The 23,354-nt window shown below is 39.9% G+C and overlaps 1 protein-coding gene across 1 annotated transcript; it reads right to left on the bottom strand.

The window, feature by feature from the left end:
• Positions 1 to 231: 231 nt before the first annotated feature.
• vav1 (vav guanine nucleotide exchange factor 1) lies at positions 232 to 19,533 on the bottom strand. Its single transcript, XM_085355693.1, has 29 exons — positions 19,428 to 19,533; positions 19,078 to 19,173; positions 18,867 to 18,983; positions 15,033 to 15,149; positions 12,932 to 12,990; positions 11,246 to 11,311; positions 10,678 to 10,786; positions 9,966 to 10,061; positions 9,494 to 9,562; positions 9,297 to 9,400; positions 9,101 to 9,200; positions 8,890 to 8,985; positions 8,721 to 8,789; positions 8,545 to 8,631; positions 8,365 to 8,450; positions 8,142 to 8,277; positions 7,930 to 8,039; positions 7,289 to 7,390; positions 7,065 to 7,159; positions 6,955 to 6,977; positions 6,753 to 6,789; positions 4,553 to 4,689; positions 3,711 to 3,776; positions 3,420 to 3,451; positions 2,161 to 2,271; positions 1,339 to 1,426; positions 1,026 to 1,155; positions 478 to 629; positions 232 to 391 (listed from the first exon to the last, which is right to left on the bottom strand). The coding sequence occupies exons 2-29, from the start codon at positions 19,162 to 19,164 to the stop codon at positions 338 to 340; spliced, it is 2,535 nt and encodes an 844-aa protein (XP_085211819.1). The 5' UTR covers positions 19,165 to 19,173; positions 19,428 to 19,533; the 3' UTR covers positions 232 to 337.
• Between the last annotated feature and the right edge of the window lie 3,821 nt (positions 19,534 to 23,354).

Raw genomic sequence — 23,354 nt, 5'->3', positions numbered from 1 at the left:
ACATTAAACACCCTTTTTTCAGTTTTTAATTTAATTTCACATGAGATCACACAAACACTTAAACGTGAGCTTAAAAACAACACAGAGGTGGTGTTGTAAACTGTAAATTTCGAGTAGATATAATGATATGGTTAAAATCCATACATGAACCAGACATCATCAAGCTGGCTGAACAGAGATTTTATTCACATCACTAGACACTCATCACATAATCACAAGTAGCTACTGGCATTCTCGTTCATACACACAGCCACACTCCTGCATGTTGGTTAATGCAGTCCCTCACACAGACCCCTACACATCGAGAACGAGTCTACATATCACATCCATAGGAACATCAGCAGTAGTCAGAGTAATCCTCCTCCACATAGTTGGCTGGAAAGAACCCCACCTGGAAACACAGGAGCAGTGCAGGTCAGACAAGAAAACAGCAAATAAAAAAAATATATATTTTTTACATTTTTTCCGTGCTCTCACCCGGCCGTACACCTCTCCTTTCCACCAGCCACTGTGACCCTTCTTGGAAAGGATCTTGATGGTGTCTCCTTCCCGCAGCGAGAGCTCGGAGCGGTCCCTGGCCGAGAAGTCATACCTGGCCCTTGCGACGCCAAAGCTCCTCATGCTGCCCCCTGTGAGACAGAGCCCACATTGCAGCATGGAACAGCTTAAAGGAATAGTTTTGGGGAAACAGTCTTACCCCATTCCTCGCAGAGGAGTTTTCATGAGCGTTATCATCACCACTCATGTTAAACAGAGTTAAAGCAGATTTTAACTTACAATAAAGACTGGAGATGGCAAAAAGAACTCATGCGGCTATCATAAAGTCATTTCTATACTCTTGCTTTTGTTCAAAATAAAGAAACGTGATAAAAATGAATATGAGAGCTCCATGATCTGTAGTGATCTGCACTTCCAAAACTAGGAGGTGGGTTGCTCTGTCATTTTGCACAGACATTTGCAAGTCACAGAGGACGACTTTGGTGATCACAGTGAGGACTGTAGGAGGTGATGGAGATCTTCTGTACCTGGTGTGAAATTGGGCATGTTGTCAGACAGGTTGCTTTGCTCCGGTTGTTTGAAAGGTATACAAAGTGTGGTGTCCAGGTCCTTAAAGTACTCCTTCAATGAGGTCTGCTGGTAATACTGAATCATCTCCTAATATGGGAGGGGGGCGGGAGGAGAAAAGAAGCGTGAGAAACGTAAGAGAGATGTTAGTTGTGGTTAGAGAGGACGAGCTGAGGTCAGCAGCAATCCAGCACTAAAGATAATGTTCAGCGGTAGGTTTGGTTTCTCTTGCTCTGAGGCAGTGCTTCAGCTTTATGACTGTGTATGACTTACTACTAGCTCCTTGAAGGCCTTCTTGTCGTTGATGCGGTAGAGGCCTTCACTAGAGGTGATCTTAATGTGTCTGATGTCCATGTTGAACCTGAGGGAGGAGAGAGGTGAATATTAAAAGCCACAGTCTGGGAACTCAGTCCACGTGGAGGCTGAACGGCAAACATAGCGATGGCTCTCCAACGACAGAATCGAGAATTTTTCACTTCTGCAAAGATGAATGGATTTTGTTGGCTCATGAATTATAAACAGATCATGCATTAAATGCTTTGTCAGTCTGGATTGTTTCCCTTGGTTTTGAGAGGAAGTGATACTTCGTTTACTGCACATTTACGCATTACACGTGTTTGGTGAAACAGCTCCAAATTTCCAAACCGTTTTATGGATGGGGAACTTTTTAAAGAGGAGGTTTATTTTACAAGAGGATGACAATGCAGTATATTTCCTGATGACGTTTTGTATGATTTTATTAAGTTAAATGCTCCTTTGGTGCAAAAAGATGTTCATCCTTCCATCCATTTTCTTCCGCTTATCCGGGGGCCAGGTCGCGGGGGCAGCAGCCAAAGCAGAGCAGCCCAGACCTCCCTCTCCCCAGCCACCTCCTCTAGCTTGGCCAGTCGAGATATATAATCTCTCCAGCGTGTGCAAAAAAAAAGTGCTCTTTCTTATTGTTTTAGGGCAGATATGCAGCTTATCCTTTAACAATTAAGGTTTGAAATGCAATCGGACCAATAATAGAATATTTAAAAAAATTGCTTGTAATTTGGCCATCTTCAAATCAACAGATAGATAATCAAACAGTACTTTAACTGATATATGTCTTACTTAATGCTGATAGCATACTCTCCTCCATCTTTCTGCCGCACGAGGAAGGTACCATCAGAGCGGGACATTAATAGGTTTTTGGCGGCCGTGCGGTCCATGTTTCCCGCAAACCTTCAATCACACAGAGAGAACGAGAGCGTCAGTTTATTTTGAGTGAATACTGTAGCCTCTGCAACATTAATTCACACAGTTATTTTTTGACAACAGTCACAAGACCAACAAACACACACTTTGTCACTACAGCATTACTTGGCCTTCTTTGACAGTTATAGACATGAGAGCAGACAATGATTCAAATATGAGTGTCATTACAAAGAAACAATCATTTCACAAACAGCACCAAAGTGTTAAAAATTTAGGATCCAGACAAATGTGAAAAATGGTCAGTATGGCAAGCTTTGAGCCAAATTTGAAGAAATCCCCTGAAGACATTTGTGAGATATTTCATTAAAGTGGGTAGCCCTAAAACAAAACACCTCTGGCTTCGCTCTTCGCTGACAGCTAGTGGAAGAAGCTTTGCCTTTAGGGGTTTTTACCAGAAAGACTGTATAAAGAAAAATAGTAGGCTACACTTAGTCCAATGCTTTAGTTGAAAGCCCATCAGTTCACACCTTAACCACATCTTAAAAAGCTATCAAATTAAATGTATCGGTTGCATTTCCCTGCACAAGCGTACATAATTCTGAAAAATACTTTCAAACGAGCTTTAAGCCGATGTTGTTCTCTACAAACTCTGATCCATTATTTTGATAATGGAAAGCTCTGTTTATAAGAAAAATTATGTTGTCTGACTGTACATGATCAGTCGTGTTCACTTTCCTGTCCTTAATGTCATACTTTTCATTACCACCAGGTGTCGCCAAACTGACACATTTTCTAACACGCTGTCCTTCAGGAGGGCAATGGTGTGATTAAAAAGCTGTTTATAATCACTACTTTAAGGGCTCAGAATGCCGTCGTCATCGTCATCAACACGAGCCTGGGGGTGAATCACATATCACCACAGTGTACGGTACATCCCATCAGTTTGAGCGTTACAGAGTGTTCCAAACGCTGCCATTAAAACGCCTGTAATTTTCAGTATCGGGTTCTGCTTTTGCGTCTGTTAACTAGTACTACTCTATGTGTTGGCTCTGTGGTGTTTCCCACTGAGTTTTGCAAACACTGCAGCACTGTAAAAAAAAATCAGACCATGGTTAACCAAGGTAAGCAGAAGCTCGGCGAGCGAGCAATTCTGCCCCGTTCCTGTCAATACTCACCAGTTGAAGCCAGATAGGTCTTGGGGTGGCCTCTGGAAAGTAGTGAGATCACAGAAAAGTCACATATAAAAAGGCTGATAACAAGTTTTCATTTCCTTCTGCTTAATGTTTGTTTTCTTTACAGGAATATGCAAGCTGACAAAAACCACTTGGCTGTGCTAAATTTAGTCAGTTATTTGTTTGCTGTTCTGAGCTTATGCCTTTCTGGGAAATTAAATCTATTTGAAAATGTTGTTTTGTTTTCAAAATGGAAAAAGGTAGGGTGCTTACTGGCTGCTGGATTGTACTCACAGTGAGGTAGGGCTGAACCTTTTGGCAAGGGAACCATCCCATTAGACCACTGGTTAGATTTCTTCCCTATGTCACATAATAGAAAATAACATGATCAGACTGAGTCAACCGATCAGTCACTGAAGGGTAAATCAAGCAATCGACCCCAATTGTAAAAATATTTACTCATATACAAAAGATAGCAATCTGAGGTAAGTCACACATCAAAAATCTGTAAGCAGAGGTTTAATGAGGAAGTACTGTGAAGCATGAAAGAGCTGGCTGACACCTGATTTGTGAATCAATTTTTTTTGGTTAACTATTAACAAAATGTTAAAAACTATTTCACTACGACATGTTTTAAAGTCCTGATGGATAAAATCACAGACACTGTGTTGAGCCCATTTATGCAGCGCTGACAGTGAGACTGTTCAAACGCATGAAGGTTTTTCACTCTTCTCAGCGCATGCTTTCTTTCTCATGAATGAAACTTTCAGTAAACTGTGCCACAGTGAGCCAGCGGGAACAAAAAGCACGGCCGCGAAACCTGAGCGGCTCTGTGGATTTCTGCCGTCAGATTACGCTTATTTTCCAAATCAAAACTGTCACACAGCATCGCGACTGCATGCAGATACAAGTGCAGGTTTGGCACGAGGGAGGAAGTGGAAGACTGAGACGCAGAGAGGAAAATGTCAAAAGAGACTGAAAAAAGACAAAAGCCTCTCACACCTACACGGTAACCACAGGAAACGAGCCTTGAAAAGTCTAAAAAATAATGCATGACCCCCCCTCACCCCTCCCCTTCTTCAGTTTACTGAATGCAGAATGGAGTGCATGTATATGGCTATGTTTTTTAGGCCTACCTCCCACCAGGGCAGCTCTGCGTCAGCGCGGGTCAGCTCAATGACGTCCCCTCTGGAGAGATGAAGCGCTTGGCCGAAGCCCACAGGAGGCGGCGGCATGCCATAATACTCCTGATTTACCTCCATCTTAGGATATCCTGACAGCAGAAAGAGGAAAAAGGAGAGGTTGTGATATTTGGAAGAGCTGCAATAAGGCAAGTACTCCTGGAAAAACGAATCAAACTGGATCAAACTATTCTCTGCATATTTTTAAAAACTTTTAATTTCAGATAGACAAAGTTTACCAAAAACATCCCCTATCCCCGCCTACCATGATGCTCCGTTTAGATAAATTAAACTGGGCTACCATTAACCACACACGAGTGGGGTTCCCATCAACATGCATAAATTGGTTGAAAATAGTCCACAAACTAGTTAATGGTTGTCGCTCTGATATTTTCTACCTTAAAAGAGGGCTCAGAAAAGAAGACTGTGAGAACATCTCATTCGCTGCAAGTACTGAACTCACGGCTCAATCGGTAAGAATAAAAAAACGAAGGGAATGAGGGGAAAGCACTTTCATTCAGACGTAAGCGAACCATCCTCATTTATTTACCAGCCCTGTTATGCAACTTGAATAAATCGGGTTGGGGGTATAGTACACTGATATGTTTGACAGGTGAAGCTAAATCACTTGCTGTGATGTTTCTGGGCAGAACTGGAGGGAGATAAACCAAGATATTGACCTCAGGACTCTGATTGACAAAACAAAAAGAGTAAGAATGAAAATATTTACAAGAGTGTTGCTTTTATTCCAGTCATTACAACCAGTGAGTCACAGTTCAGTCATGACTTTTGAAATATTACATAAAATGAAACCTAAAAATCCGTTGGTCACTCCGTGGGCTTTCGTAAATTCCTAAAGTTGAGACATCGCATTACAAACATAAATCTCTTTGAGGTTGCATCAGAAAGAAAAAATCTTCAGAATCAAAAAGGTGGAGCTATCTGCCATGCTTATGCCTTCTTAGTAAGGGAAATAATCTTCTTCTGGTCAAGAGGCAAAAAGATAAGGTATTAAAACGTGCATCTAGCGATAAGATTATCAGCGTCAAAGAAAATGAATCAGACAGGCTGCAAAGTTTAGTTCCGTCGCATTTCCAGAAGACCAGCTGATCTCTATGCCAGCTCACAACAACAGATGACTCAGCAGGCAAACCTCATAAAGTGGGGTTATTTAATCCTGCAGCTGCAGCAAGCCACTCTGCAACCCACCTCCACCCCATTCTTTTTCATTCTGTGTCTGACGATCTCTACTCTGTTCTGTGCTGAGCTTTTGTTGCTGTTCTTCCTGCTTTATGCTTTACTCTTATGCACATGTAAGAACAGAGACAGCCATACCCTCTAATATAAATCAGTGCTGATGTAAACAATAAGACCCCGTGCACACAGACACACTACAGTAAAAAAATACCTTCTTTTGATGAGGAAAAAAATCAGGTTGCTCGGTCAACAGCCGCAAGCAGTTGGGGAGACCAGAGATTAAGTGTGCAACACTCTCAACCTTAACTGAATTAACCAGCCACCTGATGGCTCTCAAAAAAGTCACAGTCAAACTTATACTGACTGCAATCAGTCAGACAGATTAGTTACAGATTGTTAACACGCTGCGATCTATTTTAGTCAGCATGGTTGCCAAGCGCCTATGTCACTTTGCACTTAGTGTCTTATAGAAAATAGATCACCGTTAAACACATCACAATAAAATACAACCATACAGGCAGGAAAAGCAGACTGGGAATACTTGCTGATAATGTGATATATAACTATCTGAATTATTTATGGTGAACTCTGCTGCTAATAGAGGAGAAAATGATAATTGCCCTGCTGAAGTTCTAGCTGTCCGACATAATAGGGTATGGGTCTTTATCAGAGAAGATCACAGAGAGATTAAAGCTGATGGCAGAGAGGCTTTTAAAAATGGTCACTATATATAGATTTGGTTATAACTTTACAAACAAAGAAAGCACTTTTATGATAACACAACTCACAAGATATATGAATTGTATGTAGGTTATAACTAGGGAAGACACATCGCTACAGCTTTATATTTGAGTGTTGAACAAAAACATAACCTCAGAACCTGAAAGTCTTGTGCTGTATGCTTTCAACATGCTGGTAGAAGTAGGCTTTATAAGCTGATATATCATGAATTGCTTACCAATGCTGGAATGACCAGAGGACCTTTGAGCTTTATTCTGCAGGAGCAAAAGAAAGAAACGGTGAAGCAAAGTTTTGTGCAAGTCCCAAAGAACATCCATCCATTAAAACTGGCACGTACAATAGTGGGAATAAAAAGCCCAAAGAGGCTTTATCCACCAGCTGAGCTGGAAGTTTACAGTATGAAATATATGTAGACATACCTTTTTTGCAGAAACAGAATGATCTGTAATTTTAAAAGCAGAATTGATCATTAGACTAATTAGTAGCGGTGTTTAAACACATACATATGCATGTGTGCACGTATACAGACCTGAGTTTCGTCCACAGGCGGGTACTCTGCCTAAACATTCTTTATGTGCTGCCATCTTACAGCGAGTGCAGCGATAGCCCTGAAAAAATATCCCCCTGCAGACACATTGAGAAATTTTACCTTTAGAGGAGATTCCTTTTCTTTTTTTTTGTTAACTTGTTAATACAGTTCCACAGGAGCTAACTTGTTAACTAGTTGGAGGAATAATAGAATAACAGAAGTACCTTAACAACATTGAGCAAGCTTTACAGGAGGTGGTTTCCTCAAAGCAGTGCATCTGGAAGTCATGGTTATTTGCTGTGGAGTTCTCAGGACTCATATTTGACCTGTAAGCATAAAGCGAAACTGTTTTGACCTCAGCTGGGGGGAAGTAGGCATTCAAACAGCTGCTTTTCAGTGCCAGATACTTTGGTACTTTCACTCTGGTAAAAGTACAAATCATAAGGTATCCGTTTAGAGAGACTGGCGATGAAAAAGCAGTCAAAGCCAGTGCAGTGAGACTGCAAATAATGTAACAAATAGCAGGTTGATGCGTTAAATCAACAACAGAAATCCATAAAACTAAACGTTTCCATGTCCAACCTTTTTCAGATCCGCTTCTTATTTTGTATGTTCAACAACACAAAAGTCCGTCATTACATAAATGTAATATTTTGGAGGAAAAAATAATTAACAACCTAAAACCTGCAGTAACTTATCCCAGCTCTGGTTTGCTGACATATTGAGGTGTTTTGAAAGAGCTCACTGTTTTTTTTTAGTCTATAAGTCTGAGTATAGTTTCTGGAACTTTAGCTGCTAAATATTCTTCATAGTTCTCTGATTGCTGTTTTTAGTGCTCAGCTGTACGTCCACATTTAATACTCACAGAGCCATCTCAAACTGTTCCAGCCATTTTTTCTTCAGTTCTCTGGTTTTGAAGAATAAATCATAGCCAGACCTTCCGTAGCAATCCAGCAAGAGGAACAAATAGGACCACTGTTCACATACAAAAACACACACACACAGTCAGTCCTATTGAGATGCCTTATGCCGATCTTGTTTTGTGTGTAACAGGTGTCTCAGTGCAGATTTGGAGACCTTTTTATTGTCCTTCTCTCCTGTGGTTTCATCTCGTATCTGGTAGCTGTGTAGTTCAATGATCTCTTTCAGCTCAAAAGTTTCTCCACTCTTTTTCTTACAAATAAACACGGCTTTATCAAAGAGGAACGCGTACCTGACAAACAGCAGAGCGCACACAAACGCAACGTCAAAAAACAGCTTGTAACATATCAGATGAGACGTGCGTCAGCCACACACGCACCTGTCCTGTTTCGATCTTTTCTCTGAGCTGCAAATCTTTAGTTCTCCATCGATTTTGGGACGACCGTAGAGAGCTAGAGACTGAGTCTGAGGAAGGAGGACGAGAGGGAGGATGAGCAGAAAGGAAATACAAACAACAACCAAAGAGAGACTCATTAAAAATGAAATAGTGTAACCGCACCATGTTTTCTATGGAAAGCTGAAATGTGGTGATTTGCTTGATGATCTCATTGTCTCGTTTCACCTCATTAACACTCTGCGCCAGATCCTGGAAACACACACACATGCATGCACGAGGATTAAGTATCATACTTTCAGGTTACATACAAGTAGAAATACACAAATACACACACTTACTCTCATGGCATCTAGAGCTGTTCGCAGGTTCTCCTTCTCTGTTGAGTCAGTGGTGTGTTTTACCAGCTCCTGCAGACACAAGCAAGCCACGGCAAATTAAAGCTGCTGGATAAAACCAACTGGAAACTGAAGATACAGTAAGTACCATGTATGAAGTATAAACACATGCCTGTAATAGCAGGTGGTATTTGAGGACTCTCTGCATGGGGACCATGAGTAAATCTCGTAGAGAAAAACGTCCACTGTTTGCTCTCTTTGAACACTCCTGAGAGAGAGACAGACAGAGCGAACTAGTATTAAACAACAAGAAATGATGATCAAATAAATTTGCATGAAGTTATTTAAATATGTCTAAAATGGAGCGTGTGTTTCCTCCTCACCTCCAGTTTCATCCTGATATCCTCCCTCGCATTTGAAAGCTTGTCAAGGTGTTTTGTTGCCGCCTCCACCTGACTGCAGTAACGACCGTACAGTAACAGCCTGGCGAGAGATGGGATACATAAACATATTTTTCATACATTTGTTTGTAAGATAAACAAGTGGATCTGTGTGTGTGTCTCTGCACGAGCGATATACCTCTCCTTGTAGTTCACAAACACCTGGAACAGATTCCTGGCTCCATTATTTAGGATAGAGTTCTGAACTTCTTCTAGCAATTCAGAATGGGTCTTATTCAAATCCTACACACACACACACACACACACACTATGTAAACAAAGGTTTTCCATGAAGTGGGTATATCATGCAGGTGTAGAGGTAAACACCTTCTTTACCTGTACGTTGATGAAGATACTTTCAATGTCTTGTGGCTGGAGAAACCTTTGAAGAGGCTTCATAAAGTGCTGCACAGAAGAGCGAGTATGAGTGTTATTTTTAATTTTTTTTGTGCATGAGTTCTCTATACTTGTGTGCTTGTGATGTATGATGAAGGATTGAAAGAGGTGTGGAACAGGTGTATAAAAAGTGATGTTGTTACTTACGTAAAAATGTTTTTTGCAAATTTGTGATTTTAATTTCACAGAAATTCAGATTTCTTTTTTTTTTTTAAATGTGTGAGCTTTGAATTTCAGAAATATTAAAACATTTTTGTGTTAAGTTTAAAAGATCTCAGAAATTCACATTTTTTCTCCCCCAGCTCCTTTATGTTTTTTAAGATGGGCTCTGTCATCGTCATTATGAGTCGTTTTTTTTATTGCCATATGAATGCACCGATCTTCTTTGATCAGACTGTGGGTGTGTGCACACCTGTAGTATAGATTGCAGTGTTTCTGAGTATTTCTCTTCCGTCTGTCTGATCTCCTGCAGGCAGCACTCTCTCTTGTCCACACCAGTTTTCTGCTGCTAAAGGGCACAAAAAAAAGTCAAATGAGGGTTTTTTTGCTTTTGTTTGTACTTGCCTTATACAAAAGAAATGGGTTATGGTGTTTAAGTAGCAGTAGTTATTTAAACATTAACAGAGAAGTTTAAACAACCCCTATCAAAGTCAAACAGAAAACTTTGGCACATAGGCTCTGAGGCACTGCGGTTCCTTGACCCACAAAGACTTTCAAAAACCAAAGGAGGTTTTAAGAACATTAATAAGATTGGAAAGACAAAGAAAAATTATTATTCCTGCTACACAAAATTGTATTTAATATTTCAAACTGTCCTTCTTGCTCTTTTCTTACTGAATAATTCTGACTAAAAGGTTTCTAAAAAATCTAAAATAACATGCTTCGGGTGAAGGTGTATATATTAGACATCTGCAAGTAAAACTCTAATCTGATTAAGAGTCTTTGATATGCGGACTACTCTGCCTACCGAGTCATAGCCTCACATGAGGTGATAAGAAACACAGTGAAACCCAGATTTTAGTGCAGAAGTACTTTGTTGGAAGACCTGCAAAGTTTGCAGGTTGCAAGTGAAGGCTACACCCTCCTTTTTGTTGCAGGTTACAGGTCACATGGGAACCACTCACAGTTTCAGGCGGTTCATCTGTCCTCATCAAGTCTTCATAGATCTCATCTCCTTCGTTCTCCTCATCCTCCACAAAGTCGTACAAGTCATCATCTTCATCCACTGTATCACTAATACACAAAACACATGCAAAGTACTTACTGTTATCACCTTTGGCTTTTTTTCTTAAATATATCTGTGCTGTATACGGAGCGTCACTAACCTGTACACCACCTGTACACCACCTGTATAGCTGGTGGAATATAACATTTCTCCACTTGCAATAAACCATCACATCTCCCAGTTTGATTCAATTAAAATTCAAAATGTCCTGACAAGACTCTTAAATTGAATTCTTAAAAGTAAAATAATGCAGAATTTTTGCTGGTAGTTTTCTGTTTGAGTATTTTGAACTTTTCTACAGGTCAAAATGTGGCATTATGAAAGCATTTCCTTGTGAAGATGTTAAAGTTTTATAGGAAAATCCTCAAATCATACAGCCACACAACAAAACGAGAGAGAGAAAAATTGGCAGCTATTTAAAACAATCTCTCTCCCTCCATTTAGACATTATAGAGAAAAAGGCTTACTCTATCTGGTCAGACAGGCCGCTGTAGATCTCCTCATCAAGAGTGCATCCCTCTAAAGGAAAAGGCCTGTTGAAGGGAAGGTGAGTGTGTTAAAGCAACAAAAAAGAGAGTGAAAATTACAACTGAATAAAGGTTAATATAATATTAGTAATTAAGCATGAATTTAGGTTCCAGGCTGAAGGACAAAACCCCATTACTGTGGTGCTGACTTCCTGATGAGCCGGCGTATTTAATGGTAATGGAAAGGATTTAAATTTTTAAGTGCCCAGAAATCTAACAAAAACCTGTTGTGCTCAAAATATAAAGATTAAATGCCACTTAAATTAATGAGTTACAAAACTTGAAACTTTCGGGAACATTCTGTCAAGTTAAGAAACAACAGTCTTATCTGGCACTGAGGAAGTGCTGTTATCTGCTACACCAACTTTCAGCCTAAGAAAAAAAACAGCCACAAGTCTCTGGTCCATATAACCAATTTCAGTTGTATAAAAATTATATTCTCGCTTTTAGGGTGGCATGGCCACAGACCAACAAAAAAGTAATCCCAAGTAAGCACTTTCACATCCACGTGGTAGGATAAGGGTATAATTTCATGTTGTGCAATAAACCATTTGAGACTAGTTATTTAAAACTCCATAATTTCCACATTTCTACAGAAAACAGTTATGATTAGGACATTTATTATAAAAAAAAAAGTTGACCATCTTAAACAAGTTACTTCTCCCTTCTCTGCCAACGCATCTGTTTTCTTTCTGCCAGCAACGAAATCGTCTGTGTGATTTCTATAAACCCCAAATATTTCAAGGAAGCAAACAGACAAATAATAAATGCTTCACACTAACAGATAACACACACATCAGATAATTAATAAAATACTACAAATTTAAAAATGCAGATAAAGCTTTTTACAATTGCATTTAAAGGCATTTGTTGTTACGTTTGGCTCTGGATGATGTCAGTGAGATCGCATTAAAGGTAGGTCGATCCAGATATCGGCACCAACAATAGTATTGGTATCAAATCGATAGTAGCATGATAGAGCATAGAAACAATGTATCGATTCTAAGTCCAGTATGTAATCGACTGCTTTAAATTAATTCTTTTTTGGGAAATGAGAGAATATACCTCAGACGTGCACCATGAAAAATGTCTGAAACTTTTTGTGTTGACTGTCACATCTATTTTATTTATAGCTTATAGCCCATTTACACAACAGAAGATGACCCAAAGTGCTTTGGAGACTGGCACATTTAAATACCCCAAAAGCTGAAAGTTGTGTTTTGTTGTGTTAACCCATTATTGTGGAAAGTAAAACTCACGGTGATTTGGTGGTCATTAAAATGTGTTCAGAATTTGCGAACTGATGATGATTCATCTAAAAATTCATGACACACTGCTCTCCCATACATGAGCTGCCTTTATAAGTTACGGGTATTGCTACTGGTATTGGCAGTACTGGCCCTGTATTTATTTGGCATGAGATCAAGACCAAAATTTCCAGTATTGCACAACACTGGATCAGATATCCTGAATATGATTAGGATATGAGGGCTTATCATAAGAAAGTCGCCTTAAAAGGAGAGCTGGATGGAAGGTGATAGTCTAAGAATACAAGCATGGACTTAGCAGTTAGCACAAGTGGTCCCTTTAAACTTCAATTTTAGTTACAGGCAGGAATGTACTTACTGAAATCCTCTTTGGACAGCAATGGACGAATGAGACAGGGTGGACAACGTATCTATGACCTTACACAGACAGAAACACACAAAGAAGTATAGTACACAATTAACAATCTTGTACAGAGTGTGGGAACACACACTGGCAGAGAAACTGTAAAACTGTTTAACACTTTAAATGTGAACACTAAATAATGGCCTAGTTTCACTCTCGCTCTGTTTGACAGTTCAATTAAAAAGAGCATAATCACGGTGGGTGTTGAAATTTCATGTGAAATGTGATCAGAAACATACAAAAACAGTGGTTAAAATGAAAGTGAACGCTCTTTGTTTAAAGGAAAGCATGTATTAGCGAGTTTAAATGTTGGTTTATAACTTACTAACCAAGTAAGTAAGGGGCAGTTTGTTTTTGTCACACATTTTGAGCTTCTTTGACACGCTTTTTCACTTTTCAGCATGTTTTCTTTCTGTGTGATGCCACTTGACTTGTTTCAGCTGAAACTTGTCTTCCAACACTTCTGGTTAAGTAAAAAAAAAAAGGACTAAGGAATACATTTCTCAGTCAGCATTTTTCGGTCTAATTTCTGCGTAAAGATGCAACAAGAAGTGAAAGTCTGTGGTTCTGAGAAGTCCTGTGGAAAAGAAATCAGTGAACTAATTCAAACTGCTATCTTAGTAGCAGAGAATTCAATAGAAAACACTAATTAGCTTTCTGATGAAGTGGTGGTTAAAAAAGATCCAAACAGCTGTGTGAGAGAACAGATGTTTCCCATACTAAAATGTTTTATGCTTAGCTAAGCCCATCGTCTGCTGTCTGCTTGCTTTCTGTTTAAATGCATCAACCCTTCTTTCATCCTTATATCCACCATAGGTTATCAGAAGTTCCACTTAAGAGAAATGTCTATGTTAAATCTTGAGATGATGGCTAGAAACCACTGAACTAAGCTGTATCAAAAGCAATTTGTGATGCAAGCTCTGCTATAACAGCAAAGTAGAGCTCACACACCGACGGGTAAGCGTTAGCAGTTTAATAAAGCAATAGATTATAATAAGATATCTCTCGGAGCAGGTTTTGTGCCGATGGACTTTATTTACTTGTGTACAGGATCTACCACACCCATGTTTTCTACATTAAATTGTTATGGGTGACTGAGTGGAAGCTGCAAAGTGAAACGAGAAGCTTAGTGACAGTAACACACTGTAAAGTTGATGAAATGACCCCACCCCCCCTCCAAAAATAAAATGTCCTGATGACTCATTTTGAGGACATGGCTTCATCTTAGCTTGCACAGACAAAAAAAAGTGCTCATTTCAAATCCACTCTTGGTTGCTTTAAATCGCTGCACTGCATAGAAAGTGAAAGAGAACTGTTGAGTACTGCATTCATGCCTTTGCTCTGACACTTCACATTAGAAAATCACCAAGCTACTTCCTGTTAGGGCTTTGTGGGTGTCTGCAAGCTGCAGTAAGGCGTTAGGACTTCATGCTTCACTTTAGACGTCTGCCGTAATGACTGAGCTACGAGTGCATCATGAGTTCCCCTTTCAGGTACAATTTTGGGTTCTTCAGATCTTTAAATTTTTATTCATCGTGTAACCATCAGGAAGAGATTTCATCCGTGCAAGATACAGCAAATAAACGACCGTAAAAAGACGATGACACAAAGTAATAAACACTTATCCTCTGGGACAAGAGAAGCAAGGAGTGCCACAAATGATGGCCTGGACCTGATCTCAAACTCAGTCAAACAGAGTCAGCCTGAGGCAGCATGATGGGACACTGAGGCAAGCTAAATCTACAGGAGAACTGTAGTGCGATTCTCCAAAGTGCAAGAGTGCCTGGAGAATTTGTTTCAAAAGCAAACGTAAAATGTGGTCACAACATGAATGTAGTTTTTCCTGTTTACTACATTTAGTGTAAAGCTAAAAGCTTTGGAGCTTTTAGCGTTCATCGTGATAGCGCAGTGGAGAGAAGAAAGGAAGGGTGAGGAGAGAGAAGACACGTGCTGGATGGTTCGGGGCAGATTCAAACCCAACTTTGTTTAAAGTTAATCAGTAATTAAAATTAACTCAGGGAATATGTCCGAAAGATAGATTTTTGCATGGTCATACCTTTCCAAAGTCCCGAACATCAAACAGATCAAAGGCTTCAAATAGTTCATTCTTCTTCAGATGAAACTTGTCTTGACAAACTCCCAGGAATGTCCGGATATTCTTTAAACACAGGAACTAAAAAAAAACCAGAAACACAATCATCACTTTTTTTATAAGTTATATTATTCAATTCAGTTCAGCTGATCTATAAACCAAATAACCATAAATATACATGTGCAATTTTTACATGATAACAAATATGGGCATTGGGCCATACCTCTTGTATCTAGGCTTTAATATGTAGTAGTGCAATATTTAAACTCATACTTAGTTGTTTTTGTTTTAGATGCATTCTGCTTGTGCAGTGTGGATCAGAGTGAAGCTGCATTTCGATCGCGTGGATGTCCCGCACATATTGCACAACTGACAATAAAGTTGACTTTGACTTGAACATTTATGAAAGCATGGGTTGTTCTAAAGAGCTCGCTGAATGTGTTGGTATCGTAATAATTTGTGAGTTTTCTTCCCTCCTACATGCTGCAACTCGGCTACAAAGATTCGGTGCACATAAGGTTACAGAGCGAGGTCACAGAGTGCTGAGAGACACACGGATACATGGTGCACTAAAATTTCCAACACTCTGCTGACTCAATAACCTCTGGCATTAACATCAACACAAAAACTGTACGCTGGGAGCTTCATGTAATGGGTTTAAATGGCCGAGCAGCTCCTGTGGTCCAGTACATTTGTCCATACAGTGTATTCTAGCCTTACTCTGGATCCTGAGTAATCTGTTTTTCAATCAGTCAAGTTAAATAAATGTGTATAATTCAACAGACTTATTTCTCACTGATTTAAATATGTAGGTAAACACAGGTGTTGGTAATCACATTAATTAAGGCTCTGTACTTAATCTGAGAAGAACTCTTGATTAATATTATTAGTAAGATCTGAAAAGCTCCATACTTTGTGTCCGAATGGCAGCCATGAAACAGGTCTACTGGGTTTTTCCTGGTCTTCAGCGGTGTTGACTGTATTTCTTATCTTACTTATCAGAAATCTATATTTTCCTGTTTTATGTTTGACCAAACTTCCCCCAAAAACACTGTTATAGTGATTTTTCACTGGAAGGCCATCAAAACCTCCAATCTTTGTTAAACACAGATGGTTTAAGTTACGAAATGTCTGTTTTTTAGAAGTGACAATCAAATGAAACGAGCAACTGATGATGCCACAATGGGCTCTGGGAACGTGTGATCAGCCTTTATGACTGTGCTCAAATACTTAGTATATATTTAGTGTAATATTTAGTAGTTCAAAATATTAACAGAAATGTTAATGAACAGATCCATGAAAACAGGAACTATATTGGTAAATGGCCTGTATTTATATAGCGCTTTACTAGTCCCTAAGGACCCCAAAGCGCTTTACATATCCAGTCATCCACCCATTCACACACACATTCACACACTGGTGATGGCAAGCTACATTGTAGCCACAGCCACCCTGGGGAGCACTGACAGAGGCGAGGCTGCCGGACACTGGCGCCACCGGGCCCTCTGACCACCACCAGTAGGCAACGGGTGAAGTGTCTTGCCAAAGGACACAACGACCGAGACTGTCCAAGCCGGGGCTCGAACCGGCAACCTTCCGATTACAAGGCAAACTCCCAACTCTTGAGCCACGATTTTAACAAGTTAAAAAAAAAAAGATTTCTCTCAATAGTTAAAAATAATTTAGAAGCAAATCAAAAGCAGTCGAAAAGAAAACACGTCTTTTTTAGCTACAATTGTAACAAATCAATAAAAACTTGACAAGTTTAGAAAATTGAAAGATTACAAATTAATAATAAATATCTTCAAAGCCAACGAGCCTGTTTGAGAAGGAACAAGCTGCTGTCTTTCTTTCAACACTTAGATTCCACATACGCTTTGTTACAGCCCTGACCAGACTGTAAATACTCATCAGCAGCACGGACCACGTAACCATCAAGCACAATGAGCTAAAATGTGTGCCACTAAAAAGAAGCAGTTCGAAGGACATCTAAAATATGACTGCAGAAGAAACCACACGGAGCAGAGTGTGCAGTGCAACTGACATGGTGGTCAGACATATGCCGCTTTACATAACTTCCTGCTCTCTCTCTGTGTGTGTGTGTGTGTGTGTGTCTCTCTCTCTGTGTCTCTTCAGCAGTGGGAAATGCGGAACTCTAATTTGAGAAAAGGGGAAACGTTTAGTTCTGACTGATACTGCTGCACACATCATGTCGCCCTGCCAGGAGATCACATTAACATGCAATCAAGTATTTGTTTTTACACTACTAAAATAATCCTTATTGCAAGAGCACAGACAAGATTGTCTAATTGTGTAATTGTGTCAACAGGTGTGTGTGTGTGTGTGTGTGTGTGTGTGTGTGTGTGTGTATGCACATTTGTATACGCCTGTGAGTCTACGTCACAGTGTACACGTCCGGCCTTCTGTTAATCAGCGGATGTTTCTTAACCACTTCTGACCTCATAGGATTTCCCAGAGTTTCCCATGCATATGTCAAAGGCCATTAACTCCTGCACTGTTTGCAGATCTCCAGTAAGGAGGGCCTTCTTAAGATTTCAGCTTAAAAAGGCCCAACATGCTCTACTTTAGGTTATGATATTCTACCATCCTGTCTTTCAAATGTTTTTAACTCATATTTGCCACCCTTTTAATTATCTCATGCCGTTCAACCCTTTTGTTTTTTGTTTTGTTTTTTTAGCTAATGTGTTTTTTAGCTTGCATGCACTGTCAAAAACAATTTTTTGGACAAAGTTGAAAAGACGAGGAAATGTAGGCAGGAATCAACAGGACTTTTTGAGAGTTATATTTAAAAAATGCATAGCTTAAGTATGTATTAAAAATGAATATATTAGCAATATATAAGAAATCACGCCCTTATGTCTGTGTTGTAAATGTACTGGAGCTAACACCTGGCTAACGTAGTGTAGCAGAAAATGTAAGAAGATAGGAAAGTATTCTGCCTGCTACAATCCAGAAAAAAAAGGTTCACCTAACCACATGCCATACCTCAAAAACATTGCTTGTAGTTTGTGAAATCTCTGCAAAAACTGAAGTCAGCTGTTTCTGCTCCCATTTCACACAAACAGCCTGTTTCTTATCTTTATGCTAAGCTAAGCTAACCATAGAATGGTATCAGTTTTCTCATTTGACTGTCTATAACAAAGGTATACACAAAATATTAGGCATATTCAAAGTGAGGAGAAACGATAAGAGGTGAAAGTATTTTTATCATATCCCTTGTGGAGTATACTCTGTAGAAATATGATCAAATTAAAGCACTTTCCAGCTGCCAGTGCGATTACGGTGCTTCGAAGTCGTTCATATGAGTCCAAAAGTTTCTAATTGTCAAATAAGAAAATAGTTGACATATCACAAAGAGTCTTGCTTCGAGCACAAATCCTGAATTTTCCTGAGCTGTGACTATTCTGGATTACAATGCAGCAATTTGGTATCATCAAATCCTATAAAAGTGAAGAATAAATTTTTAAATTGGAAAATGTTGACAAAACCCCTGTGTATAAAGAGATAATTAAATAACAAAAATTTTAGAGTTTTTTTTAAACATTTATTTATTATTTCTCTTTGTCTTCTAGTTGTCTCCTTTTGTTCTCCTTCATTATCATTATCCTGATCACTACATGCTCCCGGATGTACCGATAATGACTGAAGCATTTTCCTATCATGCAGCATCAGGGCCTCAGTAAGCCATGGTGGTAACAATAGCAATGTCCTATGGAAATGCATCAGGAAAAAGTCTGGGTGTGTGCGTATGTGTGTGTCTCTGGCATTGTGTCTTACCTGCGACATCTGTGGGCGTAGGTTGATCTCTCTCAGGTTGACAGCCTGAGGCAGCAGGTTGTTGAGCAACTGGCAGAGCAGCACGCCATCTCTCAGAGCCTGAGCCAGGTCGCACACCTGTCATAGCGCACACACAGAATTAATTTGAGGAACTGAAACAAGTTTGTGTATTCACACACAGGTGAATATGAATGTGTCGCTGCTTATTTACCTGTGCACCCTCCAGAGTGACCCTGTGGTTCTCTGGAAGAACTCGGCAGTCGATCAACCACATCGCGCACTGCCGCCACAGCTCCATCTTGGTTTTCTGAATGAAAAATAGAAAAAAGGGCAAACACACAGACAGAACTTAGACATGCGGCGTTCAATCAAATGGAGAGCAAAATGAATGTTCAATCAGAAAGGCGCACAGCAGACACTCAGCAATGCCTATCACGCCGTCATTCAGTGAAACACCTTTGTTGAAACTCAATGCAACAAAAAAAAAAGTTGCCGCTGTCTCAGTAAACCTGATCGTACGAGTCCAAATCAACACAGGACCATTTAACCATCGGTCCTTACCTTCACTGGTTCCTCCCGGCACTTCTATGTGTTCTTTCTGATGTTAACCTCCCTGTCTTCCTTTCATTATCTCATTTTCAGACTTCGGCGCTCTTGTTCTGTCGTTCTTCCGTGGTGGGTGTTCTGCAGAGCTGCACTGTGTTGAAGGCTTTTAACTTTTTTCCCGCAACTTCCTTTTTCCTCTGACGCACCCTCTCTCTCTCTCTCTCTCACTCACACACACACACACACACACACACATACACACTCAAAAAGCTGCTGCTGCTGCTGTTGTGACAACTGGCACAAGCTGATAAAAAAAAGAGTGAGACTTGATGAAAATGTATGTGAGACATGAGACAGAAAAGCAGCAAGTAAGCCGCTGGACTGTCAACAAAGAAACATTACTTGTCTAGTCATCTACGCACTGATATTTCGCCTCAATAAGGATTTTTTATCCACTTTTGTGGCAGTAAAACGCTGCAGGAACCAAACACACATCAATAAATCTGTGAAATTCAAAATTACACTGCAGAGTTCATATTTAATCTGTCCTAAAGCTCAACAGCAGAGAGACACACTGTCTATCAAAGGAAAATCCTCGAGCTGCCTAATGAATAATGAAACATCTCCTCAAACACTCTGACAGCACCCAGGGGTGATTTTACCCTCATGTTGGCACTTAAAAAAAAAAAATTCACAGCTGAGACGCCCCAAAATCAAAACTCATTCAGATGTAACATCTCAAACTAAATCTTTACGAATTTCTTTTTGTGCGACTAAAAACAGTGGAAGTACCGTCTAGTGATATCAGTAATTTAAGCCTTCACTCATTAACAACAAAGCAGGAGAGCAGTATTTAGTCAAGTACAATTTTGGGATATTGTTATCCATATAAGTACTTCCACTGGTACTTTGCATTTTTACTCCATCCAATATATGAGAAGCAAATGGAATGGCTTTTGCACATTTTACTTGCAAAACATACAACTGTTGATTTCAAATTTCAATGCCATCTATGTTTTTTTGACGGTTTGTCCAGTTCAGAGTGACAGGAAGCTGGTAAACCATGAAGAGCTTGCCAGTCTACAGGACGATTGACACAGAGAGTCAGACAACTACTCACACTCGGCTTCACACTTACAGTGAATTTAGAATCACCACTTAACCTAACGTGCAAGCCCTTAAACTGTGGGAGGAAGTCAAAGTACCCAGACAGAGAGCCTATGCAGTCACAAGGATAATATGCAAAATCCACACATTGAATTTTCATGCAGTGTTGTGCACATGACTACAAATTTGTCACATAGTAAATAATAGATAGAGCCACATAAAAATGTAAACACTGTTGATTTTGGCAATTTGGGGGGCATTGTAGTTACTGTTACTTATCATAATAAAGATAAAATTAGATTACAATCCTTTCCTCAGAACTATAAAGTTGCAATATTAACAGGTCTATTCAAGTCCGGAACGCTTTCCACTGTGAGTTATCTGTATTTTTAAATATCAGATTTATCTTTCTAAATTTATGCTGGTGGTATGGCTTCTTGGAGACTGCTGAGCTTTTTTTCAAATATGCATTTATTTTTAAAATGGCCGATAACTTTTCACTCAAATCTCTGTTCTGAGGTGGCAGGAAATGTGTCAAAATGATCTGAGTGTCTAGGTTAGAGTTGGAAGGGGAAAAAAGAAAGAAGTATGGAAGAGCTGTTTTGCAAGAAAAGTCGGTTTAACTTATGGTGAACAGCAACCACTGTGGCCACAAGATGAAATTGCAGGATTACAGTAATAGCATTACTGATGATTGAGCAACATTAGGCGTTACACACATTTGACCCAAGCGTTCACAGAGGGAGGGTTTTATGGGTATTTCTTCTTATGGTGGCATAGTCTTGGTTTAAAATATATGGACGGGACAGTGAGCTGATTCATGTAGACCAGGAAACAGAAGAGAAGACGTGACTGATGAAGGGTATTGTGATGTAGCATAACTTAAGCAGCAAGGAAGGTGATAAGTAAATAGCATTAGCAGACAATTGAAGTTCTTTTTAAGCATACTTTATTGCTAGCATCTCCCTTTTACCATAAAACAATCAATCAGGCATGCAAAAATCCCACTGGCTTTATACAAGACTTTGCCCACACCTGACCTCGTTAGTCCCTACCATTGAACAAAATAGGTCAAACCAAATAATACAATTCTAAACAAAGAACAGGAATAAAGTCATGCATGAAACTGACAAACTCATTTACTCAACTAAATGGTTTGTAAAGTAAAACACTGCATACAATATAACTCAAAAGGCTACTTTAAAGAAAACAAACAATACTATACAAAATGAAAACCCTCCATTTGGTTACACCCAGTGATCCAATCATTGACCTCATGACCCTATATAAACAGGAAGTAGTGGGCGGCCCTTCCCATACACCCGTCTCACATACAGGACCTGAATGCACAACATGGACACCATGGTAAGTATAACCAAAGCAACATAAAGAAACATAATTTACTAGACATGTGCCTGTAAACAGAAGAAAATTCAGATGATCTGATGGTTAGTAGTGTTTGCTTTAAAACACATGCATGGATGTAAAGAATGTAACTACTGCTACCACAAACAAAACCCGGGATATTGTGTGTTAAGAGAAGTTACACCAGCACTGTCTAAATTAAAGCATTATGGCTGACTGTAAAATAACAGAACACAGAATAACAATATACGCAAGTGACAAATGGCAAATGAATTCTGTCCTAGCCACTTTGTCACAGGTATGACGCACCTCCCTCATGTTTTAGTCAAGGCTATTACATATCTTAAATTTCAAACGGGTGCTAATGATGTGATTAGCCACTTTGTCACATTCCCCCCCCCCCTTAAGTCCGTTACTCTTCATAGGAACGGGAAAGAAAGTCTGCCACAACATTCTTTTTCCCTGCCCTATATCGAATCTTAAAACAATATGGCTGCAATGAAAGATACCACCTCGTGATCCTTGCGTTGGTGTCTCTCATTCTGCTCATCCACTGTAAAGCTCGATGATCGGTTTCAAGCACAAATTCACCTCCCAGTAGATAGTATCTCAGAGTGTCCAAAGCCCATTTTATTGCCAAAGCTTCTTTTTCAATTGTGGAATACTTCATTTCTCTGGGGAAGAGCTTACGGCTTATGTACTGCACAGGTCTTTGGTCCTCTCCATCACCTTGCAGCAACACAGCTCCCAGCCCAACTCCTGAAGCATCAGTCTGTACAATAAACGGGCACGTAAAGTCTGGACACTGCAACACAGGCTCATTACACAAACAGTTTTTCAAATCCATGAATGCAGCCTCACACTCTGGAGTCCATTTAATTTTGTTGGGGCATGATTTACGAGTTAAATCACTAAGAATAGCTGATCTGGTAGAGAAATTAGGGATGAAACGACGATACCAGCCAGCTAAACCCAGGAAGGATCTCAACTTTTTCTTTGTAGTCGGAGGAGGACAAGAGGCAAGGTTCGACCTTACTCACCTGAGGGCGGATGACCCCACCCCCAATGACGTATCCCAGGTACTCCACCTCGGTCTGTGCAATGTGGCATTTCCCAGGGTTGATGACTAGTCCAGCTGTTCTGATGCGTTGCAGGACATCAGCCAGATGTTTCACATGGTCCTCCCATGTCTCGCTGAACACCACAATGTCGTCAATATACGCTGCTGCATAGCCAGATGTTTCACATGGTCCTCCCATGTCTCGCTGAACACCACAATGTCGTCAATATACGCTGCTGCATAGCCATCAGCTCCTTTCAGAACCAAGTCCACCAGCCTCTGGAACGTGGCTGGAGCTCCATGTAGTCTGAAAGGCATAGTTCTGAAACGATAAAGTCCGCTGGGAACCCTGAATGTAGTTAAATCCCTTGAGGACTCTGTTAGGGGGACTTGCCAATAACCTTTACAAA

The sequence above is a fragment of the Diplotaxodon limnothrissa genome, linkage group LG6 (genome assembly GCF_057381915.1).
Source record: "Diplotaxodon limnothrissa isolate DT_005_m linkage group LG6, D_limnothrissa_male_GT1.1, whole genome shotgun sequence".
NCBI lineage: Eukaryota > Metazoa > Chordata > Actinopteri > Cichliformes > Cichlidae > Diplotaxodon > Diplotaxodon limnothrissa.
This window is presented reverse-complemented; position numbering and strand designations above follow the sequence as displayed.